The sequence below is a fragment of the Taudactylus pleione genome, unplaced genomic scaffold (assembly GCF_031769625.1).
Source record: "Taudactylus pleione unplaced genomic scaffold, aTauple2 ptg001031l, whole genome shotgun sequence".
Taxonomy (NCBI): Eukaryota; Metazoa; Chordata; class Amphibia; order Anura; family Myobatrachidae; genus Taudactylus; species Taudactylus pleione.
Window position 1 is genome coordinate 41,423 of NW_028285432.1, and position 16,514 is coordinate 57,936.

Sequence of the window (16,514 nt, forward strand, 5' to 3'; positions counted from 1 at the left end):
ACCATATGCGTGCGGCAACACTGACCTAGTGAAAACAATGCTGGTACTCTAGGGCGCCGTGATTCAAAAAAGTTTGGGACCCTCTGGAGTAGGGCCTTTCTGCAGTACTTTGAATGTCAACAAATTTCTATAATCTGCACGCAGAGTCATAGATTTTAAAAGAATATAAGGTTTTGGAAACAAAATGGTATCACAACCAATGCGTAAGAAAGCTTCAATGCAGCACTTAAACAGCTTTCAAACTGGAAGGAAATGCTATTGGAAGCAATGGTGCTTTCCTTGTACCAGATGCAAAAACTATTATTTTCGTGAGCTTCTATGTGAATTCTGTAATCTAGGTAATTACTATTTACACGACTCTAAATATGGAAGACTAACATGAATTACAAAATTCCCTGACATATTATTGTCTAGTATCTACCATTTCAAGTATATGCTTATGACTGATTATCTCAAAGGTTCAGAGTGGCTGAATTACTGTGTCATTAATGGGTTTATTGCTTCACAGGCAATTCTCTGCAAGGACCTTGGTTAGGATGAAAACATTTTTCCTTTCAGTTGTGTTTCTTTTTTAATCCTTACTGTTACAAAGAATGTTAGTTCAGACCATCAAACACTGCTTCAAGAATGTTCTTCTAAAAAAAAGATATTTGGATGATTCCAATTAAAGATAAAAGGTGTACACTGGATTCTTATTGTTGTCATTCTTAAGAAGAACTAACTTGGTATTGTACTTAGATTCTCTACATGAATTCAATGTGTCAAACATTAAGAAGAAAAAAAACAAGAGATATGGTAAGAACTTACCTTTGTTATCTCTGTTTCTACGAAGTCCATAGGGTCCACAGGGTTGACCTTGGGGTTGGGAACCAAATCCGGGCACCACGCAGTTAAAGCTTTTAGCTCCCAGGATGCACTTGGGTCCACTCTCCCTATAACCCCACCCCCCAGCCAGAGGCACCTCAGTTTGTAAGTAGCCAAAGGCCGGAGGAGGAGAGAAAAAGAGAGAGAAAACTGGAACACTCTAGAACCATACTCACAGAAAAGGAGACGGGAAACCGGTGACCAGTAACACAGCCCATATGAAGCCAGGTGCGTCAGGGCGGGCGCCCTGTGGACCCTATGGACTTCGTAGAAACAGAGATAACAAAGGTAAGTTCTTACCATATCTCTTGTTTTCTACTTCAGGGTCCATAGGGGGTCCACAGGGTTGACCTTGGGGATGTCCCAAAGCAGTTCAACCAAGGGTGGGGACGCTCCTGTGCTGAGAGGAGAATCCGTCGCCAAAAAGGAAGCATCCTGAGAGGCAAAGGAAACCAATGCCTAGAACCTTAAAAAAAAAGTTTTGGACAGAAGACCACGTGGACACCTAGTAAGGCAAAACAGCCGAGGCGCCACAACGAGCCGCCCACGAGGGTTACATGGCCCGAGAAAAAACAAGCCTCAACGACAGAAATGCCTACCTATGGGTAGGCCCCTGAGGAAGACATACGAGGCCATCCAGCCAACATTTCATTATAGGCCGGCCATCGTTTCCTGTGAAAACCAGAAACCGCAGACCACCAATAAGGAGTCCGATTACCATAAGGAACTTGAACGGATCATATAAAGCCAAAGAGGCCGGACCACAGTCAATGAGGCCACACCAGCCGAGAAGACTGGGGACTGAATGGCCGTACCATAAGTTCCAGAATAATATGGAACCTAAAAACCACTCTAAGAAGAAATACAGGGCGAGAGCAACTCACACCCTGACATGATGCCCTCCAGAAGAGGGAGCCACATGAGAACGCTCCCAATTCAGACACTCTCCTGGTTGATTTAAACACCCTGAGAGAGAGCTTAAACAATAGACCATGTAATGGCTATCACAACCAGCAGTTCCATTGACTGTCCCCGGACGGAACAAAGAACCACTACTAACTCCCCAGGAGTCCCTAGGGAGGACAAGTGGAGGCATAATCCAGAAAACACTCCAAAGGATGAACTGGATACCAGAGCGGAGCAATTCCATATCTTAACCATACCGACAGTGTAGAGATCCGCACTGTCAGGAAGGCCAGGCCAAGGGTGAAACCCAAGCCAGCCGGAAGGAATGCCAGAATATCTGAAAATCCTGGACACCGGAGGATCGTATCGACAGGTACGATACCATAAGAATTATGTATGCCACAGTCCGTGGCAGATCCCAGCAAAGTCTGGCCTATCTGCTCTAAACATCTCAATGAAGACAGAGCCAGGGAAGCCCTAGGACCACAGTAGGGGCGCAGTCAAAGACAAACGATCCAGGTCCAGGGAAAAACAAGGACCCTGAGACAACAGGTCCAGATAGTGAAGCAGTAGGAACGGAGTATCGATGAGGAGACTCCGAAAATCTCAGTACCAGTGATGTCTGGGACGAACTGGAGCCCCCAGAAGGAAAGCCCCTCCGTCTCGAATTAAACTTACGAAGACCTCGAGGAAGAAGGGAGACCGGAGGACACAGGTACACAAAGTGGAAGGACCACTTCACTGACAAAGAGTCACTGAAGGTAGCTTCAGTACTCCTGGAGCTGGACTGTAACACCGGTAATGTGTGATCAAGTCAGAAGGCCATGAGGATCAATCCCCTCAACAAGTTAAGTGGCAGGACAGAAACGACAGACGTCCAACTGCCCCGAAACGAATGCGGACCAGACACTGTCTGTAGCAAAGATCACCCTGGACGAGATGGCCATAGCCACCCGGACAGAGACCAACTCGCCTCCGGAGAAAGTATCATCGTTCGAACAGCGATCCGATGGGAAAAACTCGATCCATCTGGAGGGGAGTCAATTATGGCAAGGTCTGGAATGGAACTGAGCACATTCCACCCTACCAAAAGGTAGACACTCTGGTAGACCGCGCATCACAAAGAGTAATGACATATGTCGAATGCGTAGATATCCGCACACTCCAAGTTGAAGAGTGGAGATCTTGTCTTACACCAGAAAAATTCTCAGAGTCTGAGAATCCAGCAGTGCTCCCAGATGAAGAAAACCCTGTGAGGGATGTAGGGAGGACTTTTTCTCCGTTGACTAATTATCTGTGCCGAGAAGAAGCCACGGTTATCCTGACCTGGCGGTAAAGTACCTTGGTGATCCTGCTAAAAGCAGGAGACCGTCCAGAGAAAGGAGCATTCGGATACCCTGAACAGGTGAACTGTCAGAAAATCCATAAGGCTGGTAAACCCCGGTGGAGTTGAGGACAGTCCCAAAAGGCAGAGCCCGAAACTTACAAGTGTTGCTGTGGCACAGCAAACCTGAACCCATGCTGATGAGATGGCTCTGTACGTACCCGTAGGTACGTATCCTGAATACTCAGATATACCCTAAAATCCCCAGGTTCCAAACGTCGGATGATGGAGCATGGACGATTCCACCTGAGTCCAGGCACCGTTGGAATCTGATTCAGGGATTTGAGACAGAGTATAGGCAAATGAGGACCAGTCGGTCACCGCCCCAGAAAGAAAGTAGAACAACCAGTCCCTCACTGAGATAGTGAGGTTGGCCGAAATAGCTCTGCTTACCACAAAGACTGTATAGCTTTCTGGGATTGTAAGGCCCTGATCAGGTCTGAAGAAGGGCCCGTGTAACAATGCCTGTGAGGAGGCTGCCTGAGCAATGAGAGGCCGTTGAGAATCAGTACCTCACTCTGGAAATTCCCCAGATGTAGACCTGTCCCGTCAGGCTGAGGGTATATCCTCAGGTGTAGAAACAGGGTCGTCCGGAAGTCCAGGACTGCTCGGTACTGGATATGGTGGCCCCCATGGAGGCCGACAGCCTAGGAAAAAACAGGCCTTTAGGCTGACCCTGAGGACAAAAAGACTTAACAGAGTTAGTCCGAATGTAGTGGGAGTAGCTAAAGACGGTATCTCCCCATTAGTGATACTGCCAATGATGCAACGATCTTGTCAAGGTCAGGACCAAACAAGATCTTCCCCATGGAAGGAGTGTGCACCTCTGCTTTCCCATAACGCAGCCATAGGGTACTGCGGCGGATACAGACGCCGCCGAAACCCTGAAAGTTAGAAGACCGGCATCCCATGAGGTAATCCCACATATGACCACTGCATATTTTATGTGAGCGGCAAAAGATATTTGAACCTCAGGACGTGTTGGAGGGGAAAAACGTCACAAAAGCATCACCATGCGATGGCCATGGTAGGACGGGCAACAGGCCCTGAAAACGAGTACATTGATTTCAGGCAAAGTTACCACCTACGGATCCGTAAAATCCGTCCAGGCCGGGATGGGAGGCGTATTAATGCCTGTAACCCGATGATTAACATACAAATCCATCCCAGAAGGGGATTTCCATTACTTGTGAAGACCCTCAGGGAATGGGAAACAGGAGGCCTTTGTGACTCCTCGTATCTGGCGACAGCCAGACTCCCGCTATGAGATCCACCCGCTGGGCAGAAAACGGGAGATGTATGATACAGGTGCAGGATCGACATTCTCTATATCCAGAATGAACCTGGCTACCAGCCCCAAAGCAGGGATAATAATACTTGAAATCGGCTCCCCCCATGTGAGAGGGAAAGAGCCGAATATACCATCCAGTTCACGGCAGAGCCACTGGTCAGTAACCACAGGGCGTATATCACGCCAATTAGTATTTCTATAAAACATCCACCAGGGTGGCCGTTGTGGTAATCCCTGCAAGGGGAATGACAGACCGATGTGGTATCGGAGGTAATTCATGTACTGTGAAAAACCCCGGCGGGGAGCGACAGTCTGTTGCACAGGGGTAAATTGCAAGAAATTGCGAGATACCCCGAGTTCAAAAGGGCAGTATGGTGAAGTAACTCCAAGCGAGTGACGACAATGGGGCCCGCCCGGCGATCCTCAAAGGAGAGGATCCTGAGAAATAAACCGCCCTTTAAGGGGGTCGTGCAAGGGGCCCCGCACCAGATGGTGCCGCATACATAAACCTTTCTGAGTTAAAATCCTCCGCACTAATTCCTGCAGGCTATGACTTGCAGGATCGCAATAATGGGTGCAGTATCGTGTGCAATCTCCTGGTCAGATATATCTGACTATCTTGACGGAAATATTAAGCAGCGCCATACCGGTCCTGACTGACGCTAAGATTAGCTGCAGGGACCCATTATCAGCGTATGCAACTCACAGTTCCATCTAAAATATGGCAACGTGCAGCACGCAACAGTATGTGACAAACCTCACAGATATTAACAAATATATATATGTGAGGTCTCAGAACCACCCCAGGTACACCTGTATTAGGGCAGATAAAGAAAAGGGATAGATATACACTGACAGGTGAGAGAAAAAGCAGACAGTCAGCACTAGCATAAGTCACATACAATGCAGAAAAATATATATACATACATAGGCATGACATATAATATACTGCACAATGTCGCTACATTCAACTGCCCAGATTCAGTGTCTGGGAAGGCTATAGCGCTGTGTACTCTCACCCAAATGGCCAGGTACGCAGGGGGACTGGGCTCACTGTCATCCTAAGAGTTCTGCAGCACCACAGAGAGAAAATGGCCACTGGAGACCTCAGAAGAAGCGTGGCCCGCGGAGGAAGCAGCTCAGCGACGCCAGACTGTATTATTGAAAGGCGCGCTGAGCTGAGGGGTGGAGCCGCTAGACAGGGAAGGCTTCCTCCCCTGGCTAGCAATTAACCCCCCGGGATGCCGGCTCCCGCTGCCGCTATAATCCCTGGTGGGCTGTGGACACGCGGGGTATGCCTCCATGGAGGGGGAGCCCGCCGCCACCGCTAGCGCCTCCGGTCTGTCCCCAGAGACCGGAGGCATAAGGCTGCATATTCACACGTGGATCACCGCAAGCGGTGACCACGCGACTTACCTGTCCCCGTCGATCCGGCAGCAGCCCAGGGATTCCTCCAGAGCCCGGCTAGTACAGACTCTGGGGTCCCGCTGCGATCCCCAGATCTGTACTGGCGTCGCAGCGCCGGCGGGGTGTAGGAGCGGCAGCTCAGACGTCCATTGGACAGTCTGATGCTGCCGCTCTGAAGAGTAGTAAAAAATAATAAAATAAAACTCTTTTAAGCTTAGGGGCTGCTAAGCAGCCCCCCTGCAGTAACGGTGACCCAACTCCGGCCGGGCACCAACTTAAACTGAGGTGCCTCTGGCTGGGGGGTGGGGTTATAGGGAGAGTGGACCCAAGTGCATCCTGGGAGCTAAAAGCTTTAACTGCGTGGTGCCCGGATTTGGTTCCCAACCCCAAGGTCAACCCTGTGGACCCCCTATGGACCCTGAAGTAGAAAATGGAGTTTTTAGATGAAATTCACTTTCTAAAACATTCATGTCATTTGAATATGAAGAATAGGTCATTCTATGCTTCCACGGACATACCAGAACAAATCAAATAATTATGACTGTGGTGCGTTTGTATGTGCCATAACACATGTAATTGCAGCATAATCAAACATACCGTACACCCAGAAGGATATGCCACAAATAAGAAACTGGGTAGCTACTGAATTGATAAAATATGATGGGAAATCATATTTAAAACCAAAAGAAAAAAAGTACATTTCATTTACCACAACGGCATCAAAAAGAATAGTCAAACGACAGGAATCACAGTGCTCCAAACATTTCCACACGGATTTAAGGATACCCTCACATTTTGTTCTCAAGTCACATCATTGCTTTTTGAAGGACACTGGTCACAAAGCTTCTTGAGAGAGTCCTGTTTGAAACCAATTGACAATTTGGAAACGGTATTCTGTGAAGGAGTAGTAGTATTTTTTTGCCAGCAATGCAAGACCAAATCTCAGAAATAGAAAATGAACATTATATGCCTACATGTTTGACTATTTGCAGATGCAATACTGAGAGTCTTTGCTGCACATTAATCCCACAATGATAACTCTTAAGAAGCATGTCTAAAAATCCTTATTTAATGCAGATAAGACCTTGATTCATTTTAGCTGGAAACCTCCAGCACCTAAAGAATTGTTCTCCCATATTTGCATTTATATGTCAAATGATGATCTCATCTTGTAAGTCTCATGACCCCTTCTTCACATTCATCCTCAACCTCAGGCAAGCAAATAGACATTTTCTCTCCTGACCCTTGTTCCTCATCACCAAGAACTAATTGTCCTACCTCAATATACCTCAACACCATCCTCCTCCCTTCTTGTCTTGTGTATTCCAGTCAACCAAATTAGCTGTGTGTGTGTCAGTTAGCGCAGACAGATATATTCTAGACTGGCACCCAGGGTCTATTTACTAAGCAGTGTTAGGAGAGAGTGAAAAGTGATAAGGTGCCAGCCAATCAGCTCCCCACTGTCCTTTTTCAAACACAGCCTGTGAGATGACAGTTGGGAGCTGATTGGCTGGCACCTTATCACTTTTCACTCTGTCTCCTAACACTGCTTAGTAAATAGACCCCCCCAGTTCAGTAATACTCAGCCGAAGTTAGTTTTAGCGATTTAAAAAATATATTTACTTATAGGCTGACTGTACATTTATGCTTCCAAAGACTTGTAACATATTTTACCATGTAATTGCCTATATGTCAAAAAGAATGTAGGTGTAATAACTCAAGATTTTGGGCTCTGTTTATTAAAAACAGTAAAAAAAAAAAAAAAAAAAAGCTGAATAGGTACATGACCACTTTTACTATGTTTTTAGCTTTTCTGTGAATCTAGTGTACTGTAGATCTGGGTGTTTTGTGTGAATTCAGCGTCTACATGGCAGAGTGTGAGTGTGAGTGTGAGTATGTGTGTGTGTGTGTGTGTGTGTGTGTGTGTGTGTCTGGCTTTTGTGTGGGGTTTTCAATGAATTTACTATAGTTTCCTGCCTTTTCAATGTATTTACTATGATCTCCAGCTTTTCCAATATACTTAGGGGCACCAAGAGGTGATGGGAGTGGGTACAACGCCACCACCCTTCCTTCTTACCCGTCAGCAGCTGCTGTGTCCTGGGCTGCAGTGGGAGACTGCTGCTGCAACTGAACAGCAGTAGCCTCCTTTCCTCTGCCTATGGAGGGGAGTTGTCACAATGATCAGGCCCCCTCCTGGATTTGCAAAGGGCTGAGGGGCTCACAGCGCAACAAATTATTTATTTTTTTATTCTAAGGGAGCGTAGTAGCCACACCTCCCAAGTCAGTAATGGGAACAGGGACAGATCTTAACGGCCCTAAATACACTTTACATGATTTCTAGCTTTTTCAATGCATTTACTATGATTTCAGTCTTTTTCAATACACTTTACATGATTTTCGTTTTTTTCAATGCATTTACTATGTTTTCGGCTTTTACCCAAACTCTTCGGCAGTGGAATCAGCTCTGGTGTGCAGGAGCTGATAGTAGACGTGTCCAACCAGCATGGCAGTCAGACCGTGCCCCCAAATGGTCAATAATTTAATATACATATTTAGTTATACCAAGGAAATTTTAAATTTTTCATCATCATTTATTATACATTACTGTTAATCTACCAGGCACGGGTTACCTCTTGCAGGAAAGGATACAGGGTGAGAAGAAAAGTGGGGCGAGGTATCTCACCTTCTCTTACAACTTGAGACAAATCCATTGTTTCTCTGGTCTTCTCTTCCACAAGGTTCTCAATCTCCTTCATTAAGTTACCAATTTCTTCAGATATCCTAGCTGCTGTCTCACGTTCCACCCTAGGACAAAAATATAAATTAAATAATAAAAGCTAAAATTATGCTGGTCACTAAGTTTTCATCTCAATTTTAGTGTAAATGGGGTTTGGGCAAATTAATGTGAAAACTGCACAACAATACCTCCCAACTGCCCCGCTTCCCGTTTTTCTGGGAGTGTCCCACCCACAGGCCGCAGTGTCCTGCAGTGGAGGGGAAGTTGGGGAGAGCACAAACCGCTGCTCTGCTATGCAGAGCAGCGGATGTGCAGAAGGAGAAAAGATGCCGTGCGCATGCGCACGGCATCTGTTCTCATGTGTACGGACTGCCTGGGGGCAGCCCAGCATCTAGGAGAGCGCTGGGCACGCCCCCAAAGAGAGGAAAACGGGGGATGCCGCACGGCTCCGCCCTATTTATCATAGGCTCCACCCCTTTCCAATAAGCCACGTCCCCTTTTCAGGCGCGCATGCCTACGGTGCACAACAAGTCCCACCTTGCCATCATCAAATGTTGGGAGATATGCAGAACACCTACACGCATACATTCACTAATTAAATCAAACATATTTCACACCTTACTTAGGTGATATAATTTAGACCCACTAATGTCTGTCTCACCCTTGCAAAGACTATAGGTGCGGTTTAGCCACTGCTGAAGGAACTTAATTGATAGACATTAAAAACAGATTACTAATTATTACACTGAGGAACAAAAAGATTTTTATTTTCTTGCCAAGGACATAAAAGATCGGTTTGAGAGTACTCACAGGTCCTATTTTTCATATTAAATCTTCGCTATAGCTGAATTGGCTCCAGTTTTCAAATTAATAAAAAAATTATAAAATTCTAAATGATTTTCTCCATTTGACGTACCTTACTAGTCTAGGCCTGCTGTACTTAACAGAATCGATTTAGTTTTGCTTTTTTAACAACTACCCTCTTTCAACAACAAGAATTTGTGATAACGTAGCTGGTAGTCACGTTTGAGACACAACATATTCAAATCTCCTCACTAACGCTGGGAGGAGGCGTGGCAGTGCACTGCTGAGCTTGCTGGGACATCCTCAGACCACAGCCACGCCTCCTCCCAGCATACAGAGAGGAGCAACGGAGAGGACCCAGGGACGCAGTTAGCACACCTCCTGTTCGTTCGGCCCTCTCTCTGTCCCACCACAACCAATTTCCCGCCATTTGGGCTTGTTTTGTTCAGTACGTCCTCAGCTTTTGTTGGGAGTTAGCACTGAATGTGTGAAACAAAACGTTTTCACCATAAAAATGAGTTCTTGTCGGAGACTGTACTAACAACCCTGAAGTTTTTTGTTATATTTGTTGCAAAAGAAAGAAAAAAATATAACTGTATTCGTAAAACAAGCGTATCAGGCTTATTTTGGACGTCACATAAGCCAGGAAGACAAGATTTGGGTATCCCACGCAGGTTTTACAAACTTTGTGAAATTACTCCGCAATTGGACTAAAGGTGATCAAAAAGGAATTAATGTCAGCATACCCATGATGTGTTGTGAGCCAAAAGATCACTTGAGTGACTGCTATTTTTGTGCTGTAAATGTGAAGGGTATGAACCGATTTAAGAAACGCAAATCCGAATACACAAGTATGAATTCAGCAAAACAACCGAAACCACATAGCAGAGATTTACCTGTACCATCATTAAGTTCTTTGTGCGAACTTGAATGTGATAATGTGGAAATGTTAATTTCATCCAGTGCAGGCGACAACACAGATGAAAGGGAGTTTGAAGATAATTCCTCTACTCCAAACAAATCTTATCAAAAAGAACTAAACGATTTAATTTGTGACTTGAATTTATCGAAGAAAAAAGCTGACCTTGAGCCAGATTTTACTATAACGTCATATAGAAAGAGAGAGCAAGCCATACTGCCGTTATTTAGCCGAGATAACAATTTTGTTTATTGCAACAATATTCCGGAACTTCTCCAGATGATGGGCTTGCCAGAATATCGAGCAGAAGACTGGCGGCTCTTTTTGGATAGTTCTAACAGGATCTTAAAATGCTTATTACTGCACAATGGGAATAAATTTGCGTCAATTCCTATGGGTCATTCAACAAAACTTAAAGAACAGTATGAAAATATGAAGTTAGTCTTAGAAAAAAAAATTGCTTATTCTCAGCATCAGTGGTCTGTTTGTGTCAATATAAAAATGGTAAACAAAGTGGATATACTAAGTATCCTTGTCACATATGCTTATGGGATAGTCGTGCAAAACAAAAGCACTGGCAGCAAACCGTATGGCCTCAAAGAGAAGTTATAATTGTAGGAGAAGCCATCATCATTCATGAGCCCTTAATTGACAGGAAAAAAAAAATCATACTGCCGCCTCTCCATATCAAACTGGGTTTAATGAAACAATTTGTAAAAGCATTGGACAAGTCAGGAGATTGTTTCACGTATATTTGTCGATCATTTCCATCTCTTAGTATTGAAAAATTAAAGACAGGAATTCTTGATGGCCCACAGATACGAAAACTGGCAAAGGATCCACATTTTACCACATCAATGACTGAAACCGAATCTGAAGCATGGCTGAGTTATGTGTCTGTAATTCAAAAAACTTTTAGGCAATCACAAGGCAGACAACTATCATGGATTAGTCCACAACATGCTAAAATGTTTTTCGAGAAAGTAGGTGCCAACATGAGTACTAAAGTACATTTTTTGTACAGCCATTTAGATCACCTCCAGTCCAATCTAGGAGATTTAAGCAAAGAACAGGGTGAACGGTTCCACCAGAATATTCAGGTAATGGAAGAAAGATATCAAGGAAGGTGGGATCGTCACATGATGGCTGATTACTGTTGTCGTCTGCAGAGGGACTGCCCGCAACAAGAATACAAAAGAAAAATCCTTAAAAAAAATGGTTCTCATAGCTTCCTAACACTTATGTAATTTCTTCTATTGCTTTTTATAACATTTTACAAATCAAATTTAATCAGAATAAAAAATATCTTTTTAACTATTTTTAACATTGTTTAATTTCATTTTTCATAGATATTAAAGACATATGCATATCTCAAAAACTAGAGCCAAATTAAAATAAACATGGAATATTCATGATCAGGAGCACAAAATTAATTGAAATTGACTCTTAAATGCCTGGCAACAAATTGACTGTTCCCCAGTGTTATCAATGTGAGTACCTTTAATGCTACATTTTCATTCTTGTTCTGCCACACAAATAAGACAGCTGCCCTATAATCGTGGTGCCTTGGCTATGGTTGAATTTTAAAATAAAATAAAAAACTAGATAAAGTACATCACAAAATGCAGCATTTAATAAACCTCACTAGTAACGGATTTTACCCTATTGTTAATAAATCTATATGAACTTACTTTTGTTTTTCTCGTAACCTCTTGGGCATGACATTTTCTGGTGTCCACGTATCCTGTAAACAACAAACCTGTTTATCACTGTACAGTCTCTGAGAGGTAGAGAAAAGAAATGTGTGACACTAGAGTACCTTGGGGGTAAAGGTCATTTGTAAAAAGAAGCACAGAGAAGTTATCATACAACTGTGTGTGCGCGCGTAAGTGCACTTTATTTTTTTTTAAACAAGGAAGTGCATCAATTTACCAATCAAGATGGCAGAATCTGTTGAGAGTGCTAAAGTTTAATGTTATTATGGGAGTAACTTGGTTGATCATAGGCATCCCAGGAGTGTATGGGTTAGGTTAGCTCCTAGTTATTCGCACAATCAAAAAAATTGAGACTTATACTTTTGAGTATTTAGAGGGAGTGATACATAAGTGTAGAAGGCACATTTAAGAATGTGTTACCAGCTGTGTGGGTGGCAGCACAGCAATGTCCACCAAGTAAAAGGATTTCACATTTACAAGTACTCAGTATGCTAGGCAGGGCAGGCTGTGTGCACATAGTTATGTGCCTACCGTCACTTGATTACTCTGTTTTTTTTTTTTTTTTTAAGATCTGACCATATACCCAAGATAGCATCATATAATATATATCATATAACAAGAGATATGGTAAGAACTTACCTTTGTTATCTCTGTTTCTACGAAGTCCATAGGGTCCACAGGGTTGACCTTGGGGGTTATAGCTGGAACAGGATCCATGGGCACCACACAGTTAAGCTTTTAGCTCCCAGGATGCACTTGGGTCCTCCTCTATACCCCGCCCCCGAGCCACAGGCACCTCAGTTGGTAAGCAGCCTAGGCCGGAGGAGAATATGGAACAGAGAGAAGGAAGACTGGAACACACAAGAAACCATACTCACAGCAATAGGAGACGGAAAACCGGTGACCAGCCACACAGCCCATTTGAAGCCAGGTGCGTCAGGGCGGGCGCCCTGTGGACCCTATGGACTTCGTAGAAACAGAGATAACAAAGGTAAGTTCTTACCATATCTCTTGTTTTCTACTTCAGGGTCCATAGGGGGTCCACAGGGTTGACCTTGGGGATGTCCCAAAGCAGTACAACTAAGGGCGGGGACGCTCCTGTGCTGAAAGGAGTACCCGGCACCCAAAGGATGCATCCTGAGAGGCAAAGGTGTCAAACGCATAGAACCTCCAAAACGTTTGAATTGAAGACCAAGTGGCCGCCTTACACAGCTGAACAGCAGAAGCGCCACGTCTAGCAGCCCAAGAGGGACCCACAGAACGAGTGGAATGAGCCTTAACAGAGGCTGGCACAGGTAAGCCCTCCTGTGCATAAGCCTCACAAATAACGGAACGAAGCCAACGGGCTAACATTTGTTTGTTGGCAGGCCAACCCCTCTTGTGAAAACCAAAGAGGATAAACAAGGAATCAGACTTCCTAACCGAAGCCGTCCGGTCTACATAAATTCTAAGCGCCCGGACCACATCTAAGGAAGTCTCACCAGCTGAAAGATCAGGGGACTGAAAAGCTGGCACAACAAGTTCCTGATTAATATGGAACTTCGAGACCACTTTGGGCAAAAACTCAGGACGAGTGCGGAGCACCGCTCTGTCCTGGTGAAAAATCAGGAAAGGAGGGCGACAGGAAAGCGCCCCCAATTCAGACACCCTCCTGGCCGAAGCAATTGCCAGGAGAAAAACCGTCTTAAATGTCAGCCACTTGAGCTCCACCGCCTCAAGAGGCTCAAACGGAGGACCCTGCAGGACCCGTAGCACCACCGCCAAGTCCCAAGGAGCCACAGGAGGCACAAAGGGAGGCTGGATCCTGAGAACACCTTGGAAAAAGGTGTGAACGTCTGGTAGTATTGCAATCCGCCGTTGAAACCACACGGACAAGGCGGACACATGAACCTTCAGAGATGCAAGGCGTAAGCCGAGATCCAATCCTGACTGAAGAAATTCCAAGATCCTAGAAACTCGGAACACCTGAGGATCATAAAGTCTGGACTCACACCACTGAAAGTAAGTGTGCCACACTCTGTGATAAATCCGTGCTGAAGCAGGCTTGCGTGCCCTGAGCATGGTACCAATAACCGAACTGGAGAAGCCCCGAGACCTCAAGACAGCTGTCTCAAGAGCCACGCCGTCAAAGACAGCCGACCCAGATCCGGGTAAAGGCAGGGCCCCTGAGACAACAGGTCCCGACGTTGAGGAAGAAGGTACGGAGCGTCGATGGAGAGGCTCCTCAGATCGGAGTACCAAGGACGTCTGGGCCACGCCGGAGCTACCAGCACGAGCATGCCGCCGTCCTGCTTGAATTTCCGCAGAACCCGAGGAAGCAGGGATATCGGAGGAAACAGATACGCCAGGTGAAACGTCCATGTCACCGACAGCGCGTCCACCAGACTTGCACCTGCGTCTCTTGTCCTTGACCCGTAAACGGGCAACTTGTGATTGTGACGGGAGGCCATCAAGTCCAGCTCCGGCAGTCCCCACCTGTCCACGAGTAGCTGAAACACCTCTGGGTGAAGCAACCATTCCCCGGGATGCACGTCGTGACGGCTGAGGAAGTCCGCCTCCCAATTGAGGACTCCGGGGATGAAGACCGCCGAGATCGCTGGAATGTGACCATCCGCCCAAGACAGGATACGAGACACCTCCGACATCGCTGCCTGACTGCGAGTTCCGCCTTGGTGATTGATATACGCCACCGTGGTGGCGTTGTCGGACTGCACCTGTACCGCCCTTCCGTGAAGAGCGGGGCCGGACGACTGCAGGGCCTTGTATACTGCCCGCAGTTCCAGGATGTTGATGGGGAGAAGTGCTTCTTCCGCTGACCAACGACCCTGAAGCGACAAAGAGCCGGTCACTGCCCCCCAACCCCGGAGACTGGCATCCGTCGTGAGCAGGACCCAGTCCGGGATCCAAAATGGGCGCCCCTCGACCAGATGAGCTGTCTGAAGCCACCAAGCCAAAGATAGCCGAACGTCCGGAGACAACACCAGCACCTGAGAGCGGATCCGGTGAGGTAACCCGTTCCATTCTGATAGAATCAGCCCCTGCAGGGGCCGGGAATGGAACTGGGCAAATTCCACCATGTCGAATGTCGACACCATGGACCCCAGAACTCTCATAGCCGAATGGACCGACAGGCGGCAACGGCTCAGGCAACTGCGTATCCGCAGCTGTAGTGAGGCGACCTTCTCCGGAGTCAGGAAGATCCTTTGCTGAAGCGAATCCAGCAGAGCTCCCAAATGAACCATCCGCTGTGATGGAATCAGAGAGGACTTTTTCCAATTTATCAACCACCCGTGCGCTTGCAGGCAAGCGATCGTCAGGTGGAGATGTTGAAGCAGTACCTCCGGGGAGCTCGCCAGCAACAGGAGGTCGTCCAGGTACGGCAGCAGCCGTACATTCTGGTTCCGAAGATGTGCGGCCATGACCGCCATAATCTTCGTGAACACCCTCGGTGCCGTGGAGAGACCAAAGGGTAGCGCCTGGAACTGATAGTGGTGTTGAAGGATAGCGAACCTCAGATACCGCTGGTGTGAAGATGCTATCGGAACATGGAGGTAGGCGTCCCGGATGTCCAGGGACACCATGTAATCCCCCGGTTCCATCGCCAGAATGATGGAACGTAACGTTTCCATCCTGAACTTGGGAACTCTGAGGAATTTGTTCAGAGACTTCAAGTTGAGGATAGGGCGATGAGAACCATTGGGTTTCTGCACCAGAAACAGAGACGAATAATACCCCGTCCCTCGTTGTGATAGAGGAACGGGAACAATGACCCCTGCTTTCAGCAAGGACTCTATAGCCTCCTGAACCTGTAACGCCTTGGTCTTGTTCTGAGAAGGACTTGTGCAGAAAAACTGGTGGGGTGGTCTGTGCCGAATAGACAGGGCGTACCCCTGGGAGACCACTTCTCGAACCCAGGCATCCGTGGTGGTATTGTGCCAGCACTGGGCAAATAGAAGAAGTCGGCCTCCCACTCTGAGGTCCCCCAGAGGGAGGCCCGTCCCATCAGGCCGCAGGTTTATCTTCCTGCTTGGAAGAAGGGCGCCGAGCACTCCAGGCTTGCTTCTTGGGTTTAGAGGCCGTCTTACTCGCAGACTGTCTCGGGAAGGACTGACCTTTCGCCTTACCCTGAACCCGAAAGGAACGAAAAGCCGAACTCCGAACCTTAGCAGGCAGTGCCGCCGAAGGGAGGAAGGCCGACTTGGATTTAGCCAGGGTGTCCACTATTTTGTCCAAGTCCGGACCAAATAGTAATTCCCCATTGAAAGGTAAGGCCTCCAGACCTTTCTTTGAATCAGAGTCCGCTCTCCAGGACCGCAACCATAAGGATCGGCGGGCAGACACCGCTGCAGCCGATACCCGCGAGGTCAGCAGACTAGCATCTAAAGAAGCTTCTCCAATGTAATAAGCGGCGTCCCTCATTTGTCCCAACAACGCCCGCTGGACATCCGGAGCGTCGTCCGGGAAGGTATCTTCCAATGCATTGGCCC

General features: G+C 46.7%; 1 protein-coding gene across 1 annotated transcript in view; it reads right to left on the reverse strand.

Annotated features, from left to right (window-relative positions):
- Window positions 1-16,514, reverse strand: part of P3H1 (prolyl 3-hydroxylase 1) — a gene marked incomplete at its 3' end in the record, with an annotated part of 69,093 nt that overhangs the window by 23,337 nt on the left and 29,242 nt on the right. The window contains exons 7-8 of the mRNA XM_088461235.1: window positions 12,004-12,056; window positions 8,536-8,657 (exon numbers count right to left, since the gene is read on the reverse strand). Coding sequence (XP_088317361.1) covers window positions 8,536-8,657; window positions 12,004-12,056 — 175 coding nt within the window. The remainder of the gene's footprint in view (window positions 1-8,535; window positions 8,658-12,003; window positions 12,057-16,514) is intronic.